This window comes from Diadema antillarum, unplaced genomic scaffold, assembly GCF_040938485.1.
Source record: "Diadema antillarum isolate AM-2024a unplaced genomic scaffold, OU_Dant_1.0 seq00000481_RagTag, whole genome shotgun sequence".
Classification (NCBI taxonomy): Eukaryota; Metazoa; Echinodermata; class Echinoidea; order Diadematoida; family Diadematidae; genus Diadema; species Diadema antillarum.
Window position 1 is genome coordinate 3,704,923 of NW_027271445.1, and position 16,697 is coordinate 3,721,619.

Genomic DNA, 16,697 nt, shown 5'->3' on the forward strand with positions numbered 1-16,697 from the left:
CACTGAAGGTGACTTTCAACCTGTAGCTCTACACCACACACCGTGTGTCACACAACAGAGGCAAATGACTTTCACGCTGACTCTAACAAAGAAAAATGGCTATGTATTGATCACTGGCCTATCTTCAGCAGTCACATGGCACTATAACACTGATTGGTAATCCTGGGTTATAATTTAGTCCCCTAAAACCCAGGATTGCATTCTACCCTGGATAAATCTCATCTTTTAAACATGATAAAAATATAGTTTAAAACTGTTTAAATATCTTTGTGGCCAAATTGAACATGGAGTTGTATGATCATGTATGACAAGATACTCCAGCTTGAAATACAGAAGTTTTGAGAAATATTGCAGTTATTACTATAGAGAGATGTCACTGCACAATAATCCACCATGGTAATAAATTGTCTACCTCAGTCTGTACTGCCAATGGGAAATATTGAGTACATGGTGTACACAATAAATCTCATAACCCAAAGATTGAAGGTTTTGTACTTTTCCAAGCACGTGAAAAGTTATTTTAATCTTTTTTAACAACTTTGTAGTACATCTGATTGCACGCAAGATCAAACACTTAGATTTTGCCCATCCCGAAAAATTATGAAAAAAACCCAGAAGAACAAAGATAAAAACAGCCTGGATGATTGATCATTCTGATAGAAAACCACACAAAAGTGGACTGAAGTAATGCTGACTAATGCAAATTGCTGCAACCTCACAGAGTTTCTATACAATGCTGGCTATACCCATGAACAACTTTATTGTTCTATTACAATATAGGCTCTTGCATAGTGCACTTCACACAGATTGTTCCCTCTGTTCTGCATGTAGGAAAAATTTAACTATAAAAAAGGGAGCATTTTTCTTCTTTTGATTAGAGCCCTACCCCTTCGCCACATTACGCAGCCAACTCCAGCAATTCAAATAACAAAATATCTCCCTAAAAAAAGCAAAAAAAGGCTTCTTGACAATGAAAGGTTGGAGACTAAAAGGTTACTTGAACTTCAGTTGAATGTCAAGATCATTGGCAGCATAATTTATTTTAGTATCATGGATGATAATTCCCAATAACATGGTACTGTACATTTCGCGAGGTAGGAGGTTACAGACATTTTTGCAAGATGCTGTTTTCATGACCTGACACCGAGGCTTACCATAAGTGCCCTATTATCCTAGGGTATGGTGACATTTTCGCATGTTGTTAAATTCACGGTCCACGAGTAAAGGCCATCGCACACTACACGATCCGACTGGTCTTAAAGTCTTAAGCCAAGCTGGGTCTTAAGACCAGTCGTACGACCGGACACCGCACACTATACGACCCGACTGTAAAGCGCGCGCAGTGCGCACTGCGCGCGTTTACATTTTGCTGCATTGTGAATGGCTGAAAGCTCACGACTGGTCGTAGAGATTCAACATGTCAAATCTCTACGACTGGCGCTAAGACCCAGTCGTACGACTAGAAAATGGCAAGACTCTGACGTCACACTTCTAGTCTTAAGGTCTTAAGACCGGTGAATCGGGGCAAAATCGTGTAGTGTGCGGCGGGCTTTAGTCGTGAAATTAAACCCACGTGAAAATAACAGCTTATACAGTCATTTCACACCATTGCCCATCCGGTCAAAATCACATCATCAATTAACCTGTTCACAGCAGGAGTAATCTACATTGGCTAATTAAGGGTTTTGTTCGTCGTGTATTTTTTCCCCCTTGAGTGCTCACTACAAACAGGTTTAAAGGGATGGTATAGTATTGGTGGAGATGAGGCGAGAGCTGTCACCAATGTGAAAGAGCATGTAAGTTCAAGAGGAATTCAACATTTATTTGATGAAAAGCAGTTTTGGAATGGCTGAGACAACCCAAAACAAAGTAAAACATAGATATGGTTATAACAGGTAGGTCCCACCTTTTTATTAGGATCACTCTGTTTTGGACATCTCGGCCATTTCAAAACCAAATTTCACCAATAAACGTTGAATTTCTCTTGAGATATATGCTCTTTCACATATCAAAAGAGGTTTCTCATCTCATAAAATAAATGTTAGAAACCTGAGGTCTCAACAAACACTATACAATCCCTTCAAGCTGGACAGGGGGTGAAGAGGAAGGAATGGTCAAACTCACTTGTCCAGCATCTGGTCCAGCCATCTGGGCACCTTGCAGAGAGGCAGCTGAAGTTGGTGGAAGCAGGCAAGCTTGTTAGCGATGATCTGGGAGAGCTGTGGGTCCGAGAGCTCCTCTGTCCTCAAGGCACGGGACTAATGGCAGAGACAAGACAGAACCAAAATACTGATTTAGAATCTTTACCAATTTAACTTTGATCTTATCATTACTGACGGACATTCTAGTCAATATCACTATTATTTACTCAGGGCTGCACACTAACTCACTTTTTCTACTGGTCCAACCGGTCTATCACACCAGTACATACCCATTTTTTCTATGTTTTTCTATTCCTGAAAAAGTCACTGGTCCGACAGTGATTTTCACTGGTCAGGGACCGTTGGACCAGTGCCAGTAGGAAGCCTTGATTAATATCAGTTTTACAACTTTGAAAGACTGAACCTTTCTATCTCTATACAGCCTACTATCTGTCCAGACTGCCCGGTCAGTCATATTAATTTCACGTGAGACATGATATTTGATTTCCTCAAACCAGCAGGTAATGCAAAGCATTGTAAAACCAGATTTTTGTTTATTTTATTATTTTTTTTGCATGCACAGAACTTTGACTAGTTTCACAATGAGAAACGATTAGCAATGTGGTAAAATGTATGCACATGTTTTTGTTTTGTTTGTTTGTTTGTTCTTTGTCCATGCAAAGAACTGAATGACAGTATAATGCTGCACACCCTCCAGGCATGATCAAGTTGCTTTGCATCGCCTGCTGTAACAGTAGGGATCCAATGGGCGATCACACATGATTATAAACTGCTCCTGGAATCTAATGCAAGTTCTGTGTTTAACAGACATCAATACAAATACAATGTACTCACAGATAACATTGTATTTCATTTACTTACATTTTGAAGTAGTATACTCATAATTTACTTATGGTAAGTAATTCACGAAAGTTTCATGATACCAAATAGGCAGTCAGCTCCAATTAGTACATGTTTCTGGTTGACAGCATACTACATTGTCTTGAACAATGGGCTACGAAAAGAGGCATGTAGCCTACTGTAGCTACTGTATACATATCCTATTACAATGTAATCTGGTCTCACTTCATGGACGAATGCATCACTGGACATAAGTCTGGATTCTTTTCAACATTAAAGTAGTACACACATACTTGTATCTGTGTATAGTTGAGAGTACGCAAAGCTTAATTTTGGAGCTTTGCTGAAGAGAATTCAAGACTTTTTCGATGTACTTCTCCTTTTGTATGCCAAGTTCTGAAGATAAACCTCTAAAACCTCTCATAGAAATGTGAGTTTTGGGGACTAAAGAAGGATTTAATCATAGCAAACTGGACTTCTCTTCCCAGAACCTTTGAATGGATTTATAAAGCTTTGAATGGATTTATAAAGCTTTGAATGGATTTATAAAGCTTTGAATGGATTTATATAGCTTTGAATGGATTTATATAGCTTTGAACTTTGAACACCGAAAGTAGACAAATGAACCAAATCCAAGCCTCCGGGTCCACACTATTGTCACACAACGATCGATGCTTCAAAGTCAAGAGTAATTCCCATAAATATTTGAGGGAGATAAGCACATTTTGTATCAGGTTAAGAATGCTGACAGTAGCAAACCTGTTGTAGATTTGAAATCTAATCCTCACCAACTGTTAAAGGGGACAATCTATCTTTCACAGGAAGCTATTGTCATTATTTGACAAATTGGAAAAGAACCCAAACCTTATAGGGACGGTCTAGGTTTGTTTGAGATGGGATTCAGATTTTAACTTTTTTGCCTGCTAATTAGAAACTACAACTGTGGAATATTAAAGAGCATACAACTCTAAGAGGAATTACAAATCTATTTGATGAAAATCTTCCCTGAAAATGACTGATAACCTAAAACAAAGCAAAACAAAGTGTTCCTAATAAATGGTGGGTTTTTGGATATCTCAGCTATTTCATCAAATAATTCCTCTTAGAATTATATGCCCTTTTACATTTATTTCATATAAGTGGCTTCTAATTATCTGGCAAAAAGTTTAAAGGACAAGTTCACCTTCATAGACATGTGGGTTGAGTGAATGCAGCAATATTAGTAGAGCACATCATTGAGAGTTTGAGGAAAATCGGACAATCCGTTCAAAAGTTATGAATTTTTGAAGTTTCTCCTCACTCAAGGCTGGATGAGAAGACTACTATAGCTTGTGATGTCACATGAGTACAACGATATAAAGAAAGAATAAAGAAAATTCAACATATTCTCACTTTTCTCGCATAACAAAAGAACACTTGACTTCTCTCTTTCAGAAGGCAGGAGGGATAATATTACCCTTAACATATGTCAGTAACAAGTCGAAGAAATGTTCGCTTAATTCAAAAAGAAAAGTTTTGTGAAATTCTCTTTTTATTTTCTTTATACGGTTGTACGCATATGACATCATACACTATAGTAGTCTTCTCATCCAGCAGTGACTACGCACATACTTTAAAAATTCATAACTTTTGAACGGATTGTCTGATTTTCCCCAAACTTTCACTGATGTGTTCTACTAATATTGCTGCATTCACACAATCCACATGTATATGAAGGTGGACTTGTCCTTTAAACCTAATTCCCACATGGACCTCAACCGGATCATTCATCTGCAGTGTCCTTTGTTAGAGTTATCATCTTGCATCCACCATCCCAGGGTCTAACTCTGAGCACTTTTCTATTCATATGTAGTTCCAATATTGGGTTTCTCAGCTGTGGGGTCAAACATGTTTACCTACATACAGTAATGCTTTGCTCTGGGACATTCTACTACTGTAAAAGTGGAAATTTTTGCGGTGTTGAAATTTTCACGCATTTCATGCAACCTGAAACTAGCTCAAAAAAATAAAAGCACACACACATTTTTGCTTGCCTTATGTTCCAGTAGTTGATGTCTTGATTCTGAGGAATTAAAAACAGGCGAAAGTCTTCTTATCCTGCCGAGCGCGAAAAATTAGCCTTGCAAAAATATCCACTTTTAGAGTACCGGTAGTGGCTTCTTTAATATCATAAAGTGCTGAAGTCCATCAAAGTCCTTAAAAATATGATGCTCATCCATCAAAAATGATGTTTTAAACTCACCGGGATGTATTCCTCCAGCCGTCCCTCGCGAAAGACGCCGTAGAGCTTGGGAGCTTGTCTTCTCTCAGACAGCAGGGAGAAGATGACGGTGTCCAGAAGGGGCGTCTCACCCTCAAAGAAAATCTCCCCGTAAACGCGGAGGAGGACCTCTTGGGGCCCGCCATTGCAAGTTCCACGCTGATGAGCGGGAAGAGAGCATAAGTACAAGTAGTTACTAAGACCGGCCCTGGTGGGAGGGGTTGCATGAAAGACAAAAGAAGAGGGAAGAGAGAAACAAAAAAGCACTTGGGACATGCCATCATGTAAACTTCATTAAAGACCAAGGCACAAGGCCAGGATATTTAGATATGTCCTATGCAAACTTTGCTATATCAGGTGACCTAGTCACATGACATGATCATTGGAGGACTCTGTTTCTGATATGGACAAGAGGACACAGGTTTCCACCCAGATCTTTTTATTTCTTTTTCTGTTTCTTTTTTTTTTCTGTTCCTATACTTGAATTGAGTCACTTCAATGAGGGGCAAAATGTGTTAATATTTCATCTATATTTCATAAGATGAAATATTTCACAATATTTCATCTATATTCACTATTCAATGCTGGATATTTTTCTTTCATAAACTTGATAGCATACAGCACACAAACCCCCATGAAACAGAATGGCAGTAAAGTATGTTAAGGATAAAGTAGTTTTCACAAGAGTATGATTTGATGCTTTGTAAACTTATTTTCATGTGCTTTTTGATCTTTGGGGTAGTTGTCATTCATTGGCCAAGATATAACAGACCATATCGTCCACAGAGCCTCCGTTCGTAGAATAAAATCTACCTTGATTGAAAGAGAAAAGACATAATAGTATAGACAACCTGGCCTGTCAATAGAGGGCGCCTGAATATTCGCAGGACAGCAACCTGTGGTTCACCAAATCTTGGAGCCATGTGCGCCGGCAAACTGCAAATATAATGTCTGTTGTTGCACCTGTCGTCACTGAAGAAAGAGGGGGTACAAGAGGAAAATTTTCAGAGTTAATTGAATATTGTGCTAATTTTTTGGTTTGATACAGAACAAAATGAAATCTAATGGTACTCGAAATTCTATGGACATTATTCTATTAATAGACAGAACACAGTATGGCAGTCCTTGTCCGGATATGACTTCATCCATAGGAGCACGTGTAGTTCTCTCTTCTTGCTGACATCTAACTTCGGATGTGATTTCCCCCTTCAGTTTCTGCAACAGCGGATCACTTTGTCATCAATCTCTTCTACACACTGGTCAAAGAATGCACCAACAGGCTTGCAGAGTGGGGGAGAAACAAAAGGAAATAAACCAGCTTATTATCAGTCCTGCTTCAACAAACAACAATACATTGGAAAAACTTAAAAATCTGAAATCTGCTGCCAGAGATAGAAAATATATTGCTACATCATCAGCTTTGTAAACTCTGCTAGCAAGAACCTATGAGATTGTCAAACATGTACATATTTATGTCATTCTACCTCAAATGCTTCTGTTCAGATTCTGTTAAATGTTCTTTATTGGAAGACCACCAAAAAAACAAAAACAAAAAACAAGTGTATCAATAAATCGTTTTGATACCACCTACAAGATTGTGCGAAGTACAATGTACTGTAATCATTGTTTTGTTGTTGTTGTTTTTTTTTGTTATTAAAAGAAAAAAGTCATGGTGTTCTGTTTGATATTGCCTGAGGTATTACAGACAGGACTACATGTAGTATAGTCCTGCAGGAGAGAAATACTCATTGCATGGGTTTCAACTGTGAATATAACATTAATTTCAACCACTATTCCTTTAATTCATAGCACAAAAAACACAAAAACACAATAACATGAGTTTTTCATGGTTTCATTTTCAAGCTACTGTTACAATCTCCATTGAAATATCTATTCCAAGGATGGAGGTACACCGTTCTATTTTCGATGTACATTGTATAGAAGGAGTATGGACATGCAGTATGCCGTATAATCTACATTCTTAATATTACAGCTGCTTGAATACCTTGTCCACTGTACAACACTGTGCCGAGAAAAAAAAAACCCAACAACAGCGAACAGACATTTTTGTGTAAACATGATGCGTGGATTTTTTTTTAATGCCAGGTTTTAAACATGTGTACTGGTCTGTGTACTGGTTTGTATTGACTTTCCCAGTCTCCCCACAGTGTAGCATACAGTAAAAGCTTCATTGATGCTAGGCAATGGGTAAACGGAGTGCATACATGAACAAAGCCGAGACAGACAGCTGTGAAACAGACAGAGAGATGGGGAAAAAAATCAAATTGACAAGCTCAACATTGGTAAGACTGACTGTGACAATGTACTTTACAATGCATGCATCCATGAACAATGGAGATACTCAAGCACTGAATGGCTGAATGATGTTGGCTACATTCATTATGCACGCATGATGTGTGGCTGTGTACAGTTCAGGCAGGGAGGTGGGACCTCCTTGGTTCGGAGCACTACAAAGCACCTGGGGGTTTTCTTACTTTATATATTGTCTGTAAACGAAATACATGTACATTGTAATTTACATATTGTATCTTTGACAGCATTAAATTCTAAGCATACAGTGTCTATGCAGAGACTCCAACCCAAAGCACTTTCAGATCTGGAGATTCTCCCGCCTGAAACCCCATAGCAAACGGGAGACTCCAAGTTGATGTGTGCGAAGCGCGAAGTTCCTAGGGTTCTAGATGCTCTCTTGTGCTATCTAAGGCTTATTTTTTCAACACACGATAGAAATAAGTAAGGAATCCTTTCCAACGGGAGACAAAGAGCCAGGGCGGGAGAAATTAAATCTCAAACGGGAGAACGGGAGATTTTGCAAAAATGGGTTTTCGGCGGGAGATCTCCCGTCGAAAACGGGAGAGTTGGAGTCTCTGTCTATGCTACAGTAACTGAGAAATTTGCCAAAGTCTGAATGCAAACTTGGTTCACATAATTTTGCTATTAAAAAACAAAAACAACAACAACAACAACAAACCAGCCACAACATGATTTCCAGTACTAGAGTATATGTTTGGGCTCATGTGGCCTGGATGTATTTTGCTGTAGTCTTCTGCTACATACACTGTATGTAGGCCCTATACAGTTCTTCTTTGACAATGTATGGTGTATGTGTGGAATGTGAACTATTTGACCTCTCAAAGCACTTTTGAGGAATGTACAGCCTGTACACCTGACTTTGAGCTCACTTCCATCCTACTGTTTGCTAGGTATACACGTGTTCATGGTATTAATACTCTAGAAAGTAAGGATAATTCATGCTTGACTGATGAGCTGTAGACTTTGTGACACACCTGTTGCATGGAATACAACCTGAAATATTAGTTGGCAAGGACACCTCATTTCCTGCGTGTGAAAACTCTTTGCTGATAGCACCTGATAAAAATAAAAACACATTTCATTTAAAAAAAACTTGCACTTTATAAGACAGTGCCATGACATTAATTCCTGCAACATTTGCTCCCATGAAATATCAGCATGCTAATACAAACATAAATTCTACCCACAAAAATAACCCTAACCCTAATCCTTACATCAAACTAAACCTGAAATCTATCACAACCCTAACCCCCAATCGTTGGAGAAAGTATAAGGACCAGAACAATTTCATGTCACAGTCTGAGCAAATGTTGTGTCACCTAAATAATACATGTAACACATGATCTATGGCTGGAAAGGCTCAGTGCCCACACAGTTTACTTTGAACAGTGCGTTTTAGTTGTCTGAGACAATGTGTGAGTACAGGTTTGTAATACCCTATCTGATATCATACCATCTTACATTTAAAAAAGAATAAAAAAAATAAACTATTGAAAAAGGGGAAAAAAATAGGCCCCTTCAGTGTTTACAGAGTGTATCATTATAATGCAGTCTATTTTTAAAGATTATTTTTAAAAAAAGAAAAGGCTCTGTGATACTACACATCAAATGTACTCCTAGACATGTGAAAGTTGAAATTTAAATCTACTGTCTTGTCCTTTTGAGTTCTTGTCTTGTTACCATTTGTGCAATTTTTTTTTTTTACAGTACCCTTTACCCTAAGACTGATTTGTTCAAAGTTTTGTTTGTTTGTTTATTATATTTGCTTATAAATCATCTGATCAGAGTTTACCTACAGTACATTTGTAGACCTGAAGAAAGAAATGTGAAAAAGATTACATGATCCACATAGTATACTGTTCCTGGTCTCAACTGATCCTCACTGCCATATTTTCAAAATTACTTGCTGATAAGACCAACAACTGTCACTTACAATATTACAAAATTTATTTCTCATACAAAACTCTCAACCTAAAAGGAGAAGCGATGAAGAAGAAGCCAAGTAAATTGTGCAACGCTGTTGTGTAGCTGCTGTACAGAGATGACAGGGCAAGCAGCAGCGATGGGGAATCAAACAGGAATGAGGAGGGGTTAAAGGGATAGTACAGTATTGGTGGAGATGAGAAGTTGGGCTTTTAACTTTTTGCGAGATACCAAGAAAACACTTATGAAATAGTACAGAGCAAACCATTTTAAGAGGAATTCAAAGTTTATTTGATGGAAATCGGGTTTGGAATGACTGAAACATCCAAAAACAAAGTAAAACAAAGCGATCGTAATAAAATGTGGGTCCCACACTTTATTAGAATCGCTCTGTTTTTTGATATCTCAGCCATTTCAAAACCAATTTTCATCAAATAAAAGTTGAATTCCTCATGGAATTACATGCTCTTTCATATTTCACAAAAGGTTTCTCATTATCTCACCAAACAAAAACAAAAAATGTTAGAAATCTGAAATTAGGTCTCATCCTAAACTATACTATCCCTTTAAGACTGTGACATCATGTGGTGGAGGGGTACACAGTAAGGGGTGTAGAAGGAGAGGGATGGGGAGATAGCAGACAGTGGCCAGAGAGGAAGTGTGAAAATGAATTGACTCACAACAGATGCAAGGAAAGGTGACAAGACAGCAAGATGTGTGCAAAATAAAGGGAAGGAAGGTACTGAGTCTTTCAGCATGCAACTAGCCTTTGTCAAAGGCCCTCCAACTTTATTACTTTGCAAGAGAAGTGGACTGATAGTCCCTGATGCAAGTAATACACTGTAGTCAAGTAATCCGCTGAGAGAGACGCTATCAGCATTTACAAGTGAAGGGGCCTTTGAAAGAGGTTAGCATGGTCCTACACTGAGCACACTCCAGCAGTCAGTAAAGCAGTTCATGCCTTGCCACAGCACAGCTCCTTCCCCTTGAGGGCCTTGGGCTGCATATAATCACATGTTCTTGGTTTGCCCAAGAAGGTGGATCTTTCCAGTTTGCAAGCACAAACTCTTGTCAGCTGTAATGGGGGCTGTGCTAAAGTATCCCTTTCAGGGTCTTTGCATGTACACTTGTAGGTGTCTACCATATTCCCTGCACTGTACCGGTACTACCTGCTGGACGCAGCTACAGTGCCAATGGTACATTTATAACAAATTTTTGATGCAATGTTTGTAACGACTGACAAGGGTTTGTGTCTGCAAACTAGGATCTTTCCACCTCCCCGATTTGCCAATTTAACTCCTTCGTCAGGTTGTGCATGACCCTGCAATATATTTCAGGGTAAAGAACTCCACCCCCCCCCCCCCCCCCCCCCCCCGTTTTGTTCAACATTATAATGGCATACCATTCTACTAAATGAATGTACTATGGGTGGTTACCCTCCTCATGAACTCAGCACAGGAAGCATGTACAGCTGTACATTGTAAAGCTAATCATGAGTAACAGACCCATGAAGAACATTATAACCTTCCATGTATCAGGGCAACTAATATCAGCTCCACAATGTGGTCTCCGCAGATGAGATGTGACCTATCAGAATCAGTTTCCGTTTAGCCTCATATGAACCTTTCTTACCCTGAAACTTGAACAAGCATTCACAACATGTTTTTTTACTAATTTTTTGTTTTGTTTTGGTTCTTTAAAGAGCCAAATCAATAATCAGTCTCAACTGGCACAGGGTTACAAACAATAATACTAGAGAAGTCTACAGGGATATTGTGTGGAAATGCAAGTGCTGTTGAGATTATAGGGGAAAACTACACGTAGGCCTATTCATCATGTCAAGAAGATTTGTTGGAAGAATACTGCACTTCTTCAGTCGCTGAATTGATACAATTTTTCCGTAAAGGAAATGAACAATCATACTACAGGGAATAATTTTCAAACTCAAATTTGATTAGCAATTTCAGCTGATGAACAATATTTCACATGGTATCCTGTACATTTCTATGGAAGAAAACTGCTACACAAAAGATAGTTTGTGTAGCAGTGGTGTAAAAGTGCATAGCAAATTGCGATGCGATACCAGGAAAATTATTCCCTGTACTACATGTGTAGCAAGAAGGAAAGAAAAGAAAAAGACTAGTAGTTGTAGTTTAAACTGCAGTAGTGGTCATTATACAATCATCTTTTAGTGTTATCTATGAGTGGTTTCACTTACTGTAGGATGTAACAGAAGCTCTTCACTGTTCCTAACATGTACTCGTCCAGTAAAGTCAAGATACTGTATCAGTCCTCATTCAAATACATTGTATCAATTGTCTTGTCCGGAGCTTCCAGATGTCACATTTGCCTTTACAAACATCCTTAAGCTTATTTCTTGCAATTATTGAAAGCAGACTTGATAAAAAGTGAGACATAGAAGTCTACAGTGCATGTTATGCAAGTTCCATTAAGTGAGAGAGAATACAAAGCATGGGGCTTGCCACTATTTATTAACTACTATGTATTGTCGCTGGTGGGCTGAATGGGCCACTCAAATCTTAAAATCTCAAATTTTAGTGATCTAAAATAAATGGAAGTTACATATCCATTTTGAATCTTCATAGCCTGATCACACCACCAAAAGATACAATTATACCTTTCTAGGATATGTGGTGGCCTGACATCACATTGAATTTTTAGTTCCCCCAGGGCTCCTGGGGCTCCAGGCTAAGCCACTGCTGATGTGGAGCCCTAATACATGTAGATGCAGTGAAGTTTTAGGAAGTCTGAGGCTTTTAATGACATCTACTTAATAACACAACTATTCCCCTTCTATAGTCATCTCACTGCTTGGTTTAATTACCAAAGGAAAAATTTTCTTTAAAAAAAAAATGTCCCTTAAAATCACAGTCCATGAAAGTCCCAAGAAATGTTCATGGTTGCACAGAATAGTATGATCATCAATTGGCTATTATTACATCAATTGGCACCTTACACTGTCCTTACAAAAAAAAAATAATAATAATAATACATGAAAATGAAAGTTCATCAAAACTGCACAAATCAGATGAAATTTTTTTTTTAAGATGTAAATGCCAGAAATAAACAAGAACTTGAGTTTTCTGATTATGTTGCAGGGCTCGACTTTAGCGGTGGCCCGGGTGCCATTGGCCACTAAAAATCGCTCCGGGCCACCAAAAACTGACCCTTCTGTGGCCCGGTTGGCCACTAAAAAACCTTAGGGCCATTAATAATCATGACACACTTACTAGGTAGCCTTTCTTCCCATATTTTCCCTCCAACAAATCCATAAAATCATGCATACGCAAGCCTAAAACTAATGTCTCTAACGACTAGACTGTCTAGCGATGTCACGATTTCAGTAACTGTCAAACACTTACCGGTACTCAAAGCAACACCAACATTCATACAGAAGAAAGTCCATTAATATTCCAATACACAACTTGTGTCTCGCAGAATAATGTGTGGTGACAAAGCCAGTATTTTGGCAGTAAAAGTAGCGGCAACAGAACAAACTGTCTGCCGTTTTCTGCTCGCGGTAAGCTAGCTGCCAGCAGGTGAGTCGAGTGGTGACTTGTTATGCGTGCTCCACATGAATTGTGGTAGAGCGCTAGCACAGTGCATATTCACTAATTCAGATAAAGAGTGAACACCAAGTTCACCCAGAAAAAAGAAAAATCCCACGATACCAAGTAGGTGCCAGACTGGGGAATGGGGAGGGGTGGAGAGAGAGAGAGACCAATCAACAGAAGAAACCGCGCGTACTGGCGCATTCTTGGAGGTCATGAACTGTCTGGGGTGTTGGAGATGAACAGGGAAAGAATGTTTACTGGTAATTAAAGATAGCTCAAGTCAAAGACCCAGTGGATTACAAACGTAATGATTCTTTATTTCTTTCATGTAAGCTCCTTAAAATCACTCTCCTGCGATTTTGTTTTTGGATGATCATCGGATGTGGATGATCATCAGCCACATTGATTTGTACCCTCTAAATTTGACATTTCAAATGAATAAAGTAGGCAATGTTTCAGTAAATTCTGAAGCTTTGTGAATATGAAATTTCTGGCAACCTCCATTTGAACTTCAGGCATGATAAGCTCCTAAGATTCAGCAAAAACAACTCAACAGGCCAGAGATAAACTTCCTTCGAATTGAGAATTAGCACTCAGATTTGCTGAGCGTGAGACCACAAGAAGCTTCAGCTTTGCTTTGAGATTATTAAAGTATCGGAAAGTTTTCACAAACTCCAGGATCACCACTCCCTGTCAACTCCAACATGTTGCTCCCCAACGAGCTTGGTGAATGCATGGCGTCTCGATGTCACCGTCTATAGGTACCCGAAGCTGCTTTGTTTTTTGTCTTGGAATATTTATTCATTTCTTGTCATGACATGAGTGTAGTAATCTTTTTGCATGCTGATGTACAAATTTGTGATACTCAACTCGTCTTTTTGACGTTTTTCTTTGAGGCCAAAAGGAAGACAAAATAGTATCATTACGTTTGCAATTGTTCAAAAGGTCTGCTTTTGATAACTCACAGACTATCACCAAGGGGCTGTTCCCAGGCCCTCCACCCATTCAGCAATCTACAAGCGCGCGCAAATTCCTCTGCTATGTGGTTTTGCCAGCCAGCTGTCGGAATGTGCTTTGAAGTTACATGGCAGCCTGGCCTCGCTGGCATGAATGGGTGTCGAGTTTCAATCAACATCTACTGTTGTTTTATTCTTGTCTTAAAACATGTCGTTTCACCTGATAGAAACACGGAAATCTGGAAGGTGTTACAGCTGTAAGGAAGAGATTTTTGTTGTGTGTTGCAATATTATGTGTGTGTGTTTTCTCGTGTCTTTTTCTTCCATTTTTTTTTTCCATATGGGATCGAGGCCAGGGTGGGGAAGGATCAGAGTGAAATGAGCACTAGTGCACAATGAAAGGAGTCAGGTAGAGGGGATGTGGAATAACCAATTAAAAGCATTTTGAAATATGTGTTTAAAAAAAAATCTTGGTCTCAGTAAGAGGCTCTGTGATTAGTTTATAGATTATTTCTCCAGGTGTATTTCTAAGGAGTGCTGGGGAGCACGGTACCAGTCCTAAAAAATGAAGCCCTGATAACTGGCCTCAAAAAGGCTATTTCTCTCTTTTTATCCACTCTTTATCAGCTTCACTTTCTTTCTTTTTTTCATCAAAACCTTGACATGCAAATGATTTTTGACATTATTTATATTTCCTGATTTTTTTTTTTGTGGGGGGGGGGGGGGGGGGGGTAAGTGAAATTCCTGTTCAGGCAAATGTTTTTCAATACCGGTAATTTGAAAATCTGCTTGCCCGACCGGGCAGGTGATTAAGAAAAGTTATGTAGAGTTTACGTCTGCAGTGTAAGCTACTACTCAGTAATTGTTGTATTATGCAATAATACAAGCCCTTCGATTCCAACATCAAAAACTGACAAAGCATCCGGGCCACCTAAAATTGCATTTGGCCACCCAAAATCATGGTTAAGTGGCCCGGCTGGCCACCTAAAAAAAAAGTTAAGGGCAAGCCCTGTGTTGCCAATGTACAGTTGAACCTCTCGTATCCGGACAAGTCCGGACCGGGGCTCATCCGGATAAGGGATTTGGCCGGATACGGGAGACTCGATGCTTTATACATGTACATATACATACACATGTACTGATGTAGCCCATTGTAGTACCACATGTAGTAATGTGTATACTGCAACCTTTTCATTGTTACATTTGGGGATGTTTCGGGATGTTGAAATGTCTGAAGGTAAGCAATTTGGAAGGAAATTTGATGCAATGTATGTTAATCATATTGGAAGTAATATGTAATTCATGTGTGTTTGGGTTGGAGTTCTCAAGGAGTTGGGAATCCCCCTTTCTTCCCGTAATTATAAAAAAAAAAATCACGACGAGATTGCATCCGGATAATAGAGAGATCCGGATAAAGGGAGGCCGGATAATAGAGGTTCAACTGTATTAAGAATCATTAGTCATAAAAAAGTGCAGCAATTTAAGGCATCCTACTGCAACAGTTATATTGTATGTGTGCACATATGACATTCTTGGGGTAACTTTCAGGAAAAAAGGCAAAAAATAACAAAATGACTGTTTGACTGATCTTGATGCTTGCAACTACTCATGCTGATAGTGATACTTACATCTGGTGTGTAATCTCTTTGATGTTGGTGTTTGGTGTGGTTTCTTTAATACATTTATTTAAAAAAAAAAACAGAATGAAGAACCCTGTCCCAAGTTCACAGGATTTAATAGAAAACTGGTTTTAAAAAAAGAAGCTACAGAAGCCAAGCCAAGGCAAAAAAATCAGTACCTAAAACCACTCAAGTCCAGTAATAGTGCCAGTGCCAGGATTCATGGTATTACAGAAAATTTAGAACTAAAACATTCATATTTGACTGATTATGTGTCTTAGTATTTGACTTAACTTGTTACTTATTTGACTTAAATTTATTTGATTAGGACCTATGTGTCTTATTTGACTGATTATTTGTCTTATTTGACTGATATGTGTAAAAAAGGGTCTCGGCTCTCCAAAGACAATAACTAAAATTTGGACTTGGGTCGTTTTTATATTCTGGTATTCAATTTAGATTTAGCCCCCTAAATGTCTCTCATATCTTGACTTGGAAGATATGGAGTAGACCGGACGCCACAATATTCACCACGTCACACCGTGTAGGCCAACAGTATGATCAATTTTTATGGATTTAACAATAACATGATTGGATGACACGTGTACGTTTGTGTACACCAGTACTGTACTTCAAACGCGCATGACCACATTGCACGTTTCATGGACGATGGACGTGGACGCAGACGCCGCAAATTGACCAAAGATCGGTACTCAGTACACAATTACCATGCGTCGAAAACGCCTCTCACCATATGCACCAACGCCCATGTACAAAATTATTAGACAGAGATCATCGAGATGGCAAATTAAGACCTTTTCCTCACTCACCTCAAATCTTTTATTTGGAAATCCTCCAAATCGATCTGCTTCCACACACCTCCGAGGTACTCTTGACACCATGTGTAAGCTTTGAGTTTCGTCTCATTATCCACTGCACCATCCATTTTGTCCAAGATTTTGTCAGACTTGCAGTGTCGGACTGCAGTAGTAGAGCAGATACTGCGAAAGTTGCTCTGAAAAGATGAC

The 16,697-nt window shown here is 38.9% G+C and overlaps 1 protein-coding gene across 3 annotated transcripts in view; it reads right to left on the reverse strand.

Annotated features, from left to right (window-relative positions):
• Nucleotides 1-16,697, reverse strand: part of LOC139733550 (choline kinase alpha-like) — a 37,635-nt gene extending 20,938 nt beyond the window's left edge. Inside the window, exons 1-4 of one of the 3 annotated variants that reach the window (XM_071644355.1) lie at nucleotides 16,500-16,632; nucleotides 6,114-6,234; nucleotides 5,245-5,421; nucleotides 2,125-2,258 (exon numbers count right to left, since the gene is read on the reverse strand). In XM_071644355.1, coding sequence (XP_071500456.1) covers nucleotides 2,125-2,258; nucleotides 5,245-5,421; nucleotides 6,114-6,234; nucleotides 16,500-16,615 — 548 coding nt within the window. In that variant the 5' untranslated portion in view covers nucleotides 16,616-16,632. Of the gene's footprint in view, nucleotides 1-2,124; nucleotides 2,259-5,244; nucleotides 5,471-6,113; nucleotides 6,235-16,499 lie in introns of all 3 variants that reach the window. The other 2 variants (XM_071644356.1, XM_071644358.1) reach the window with 2 other exon arrangements.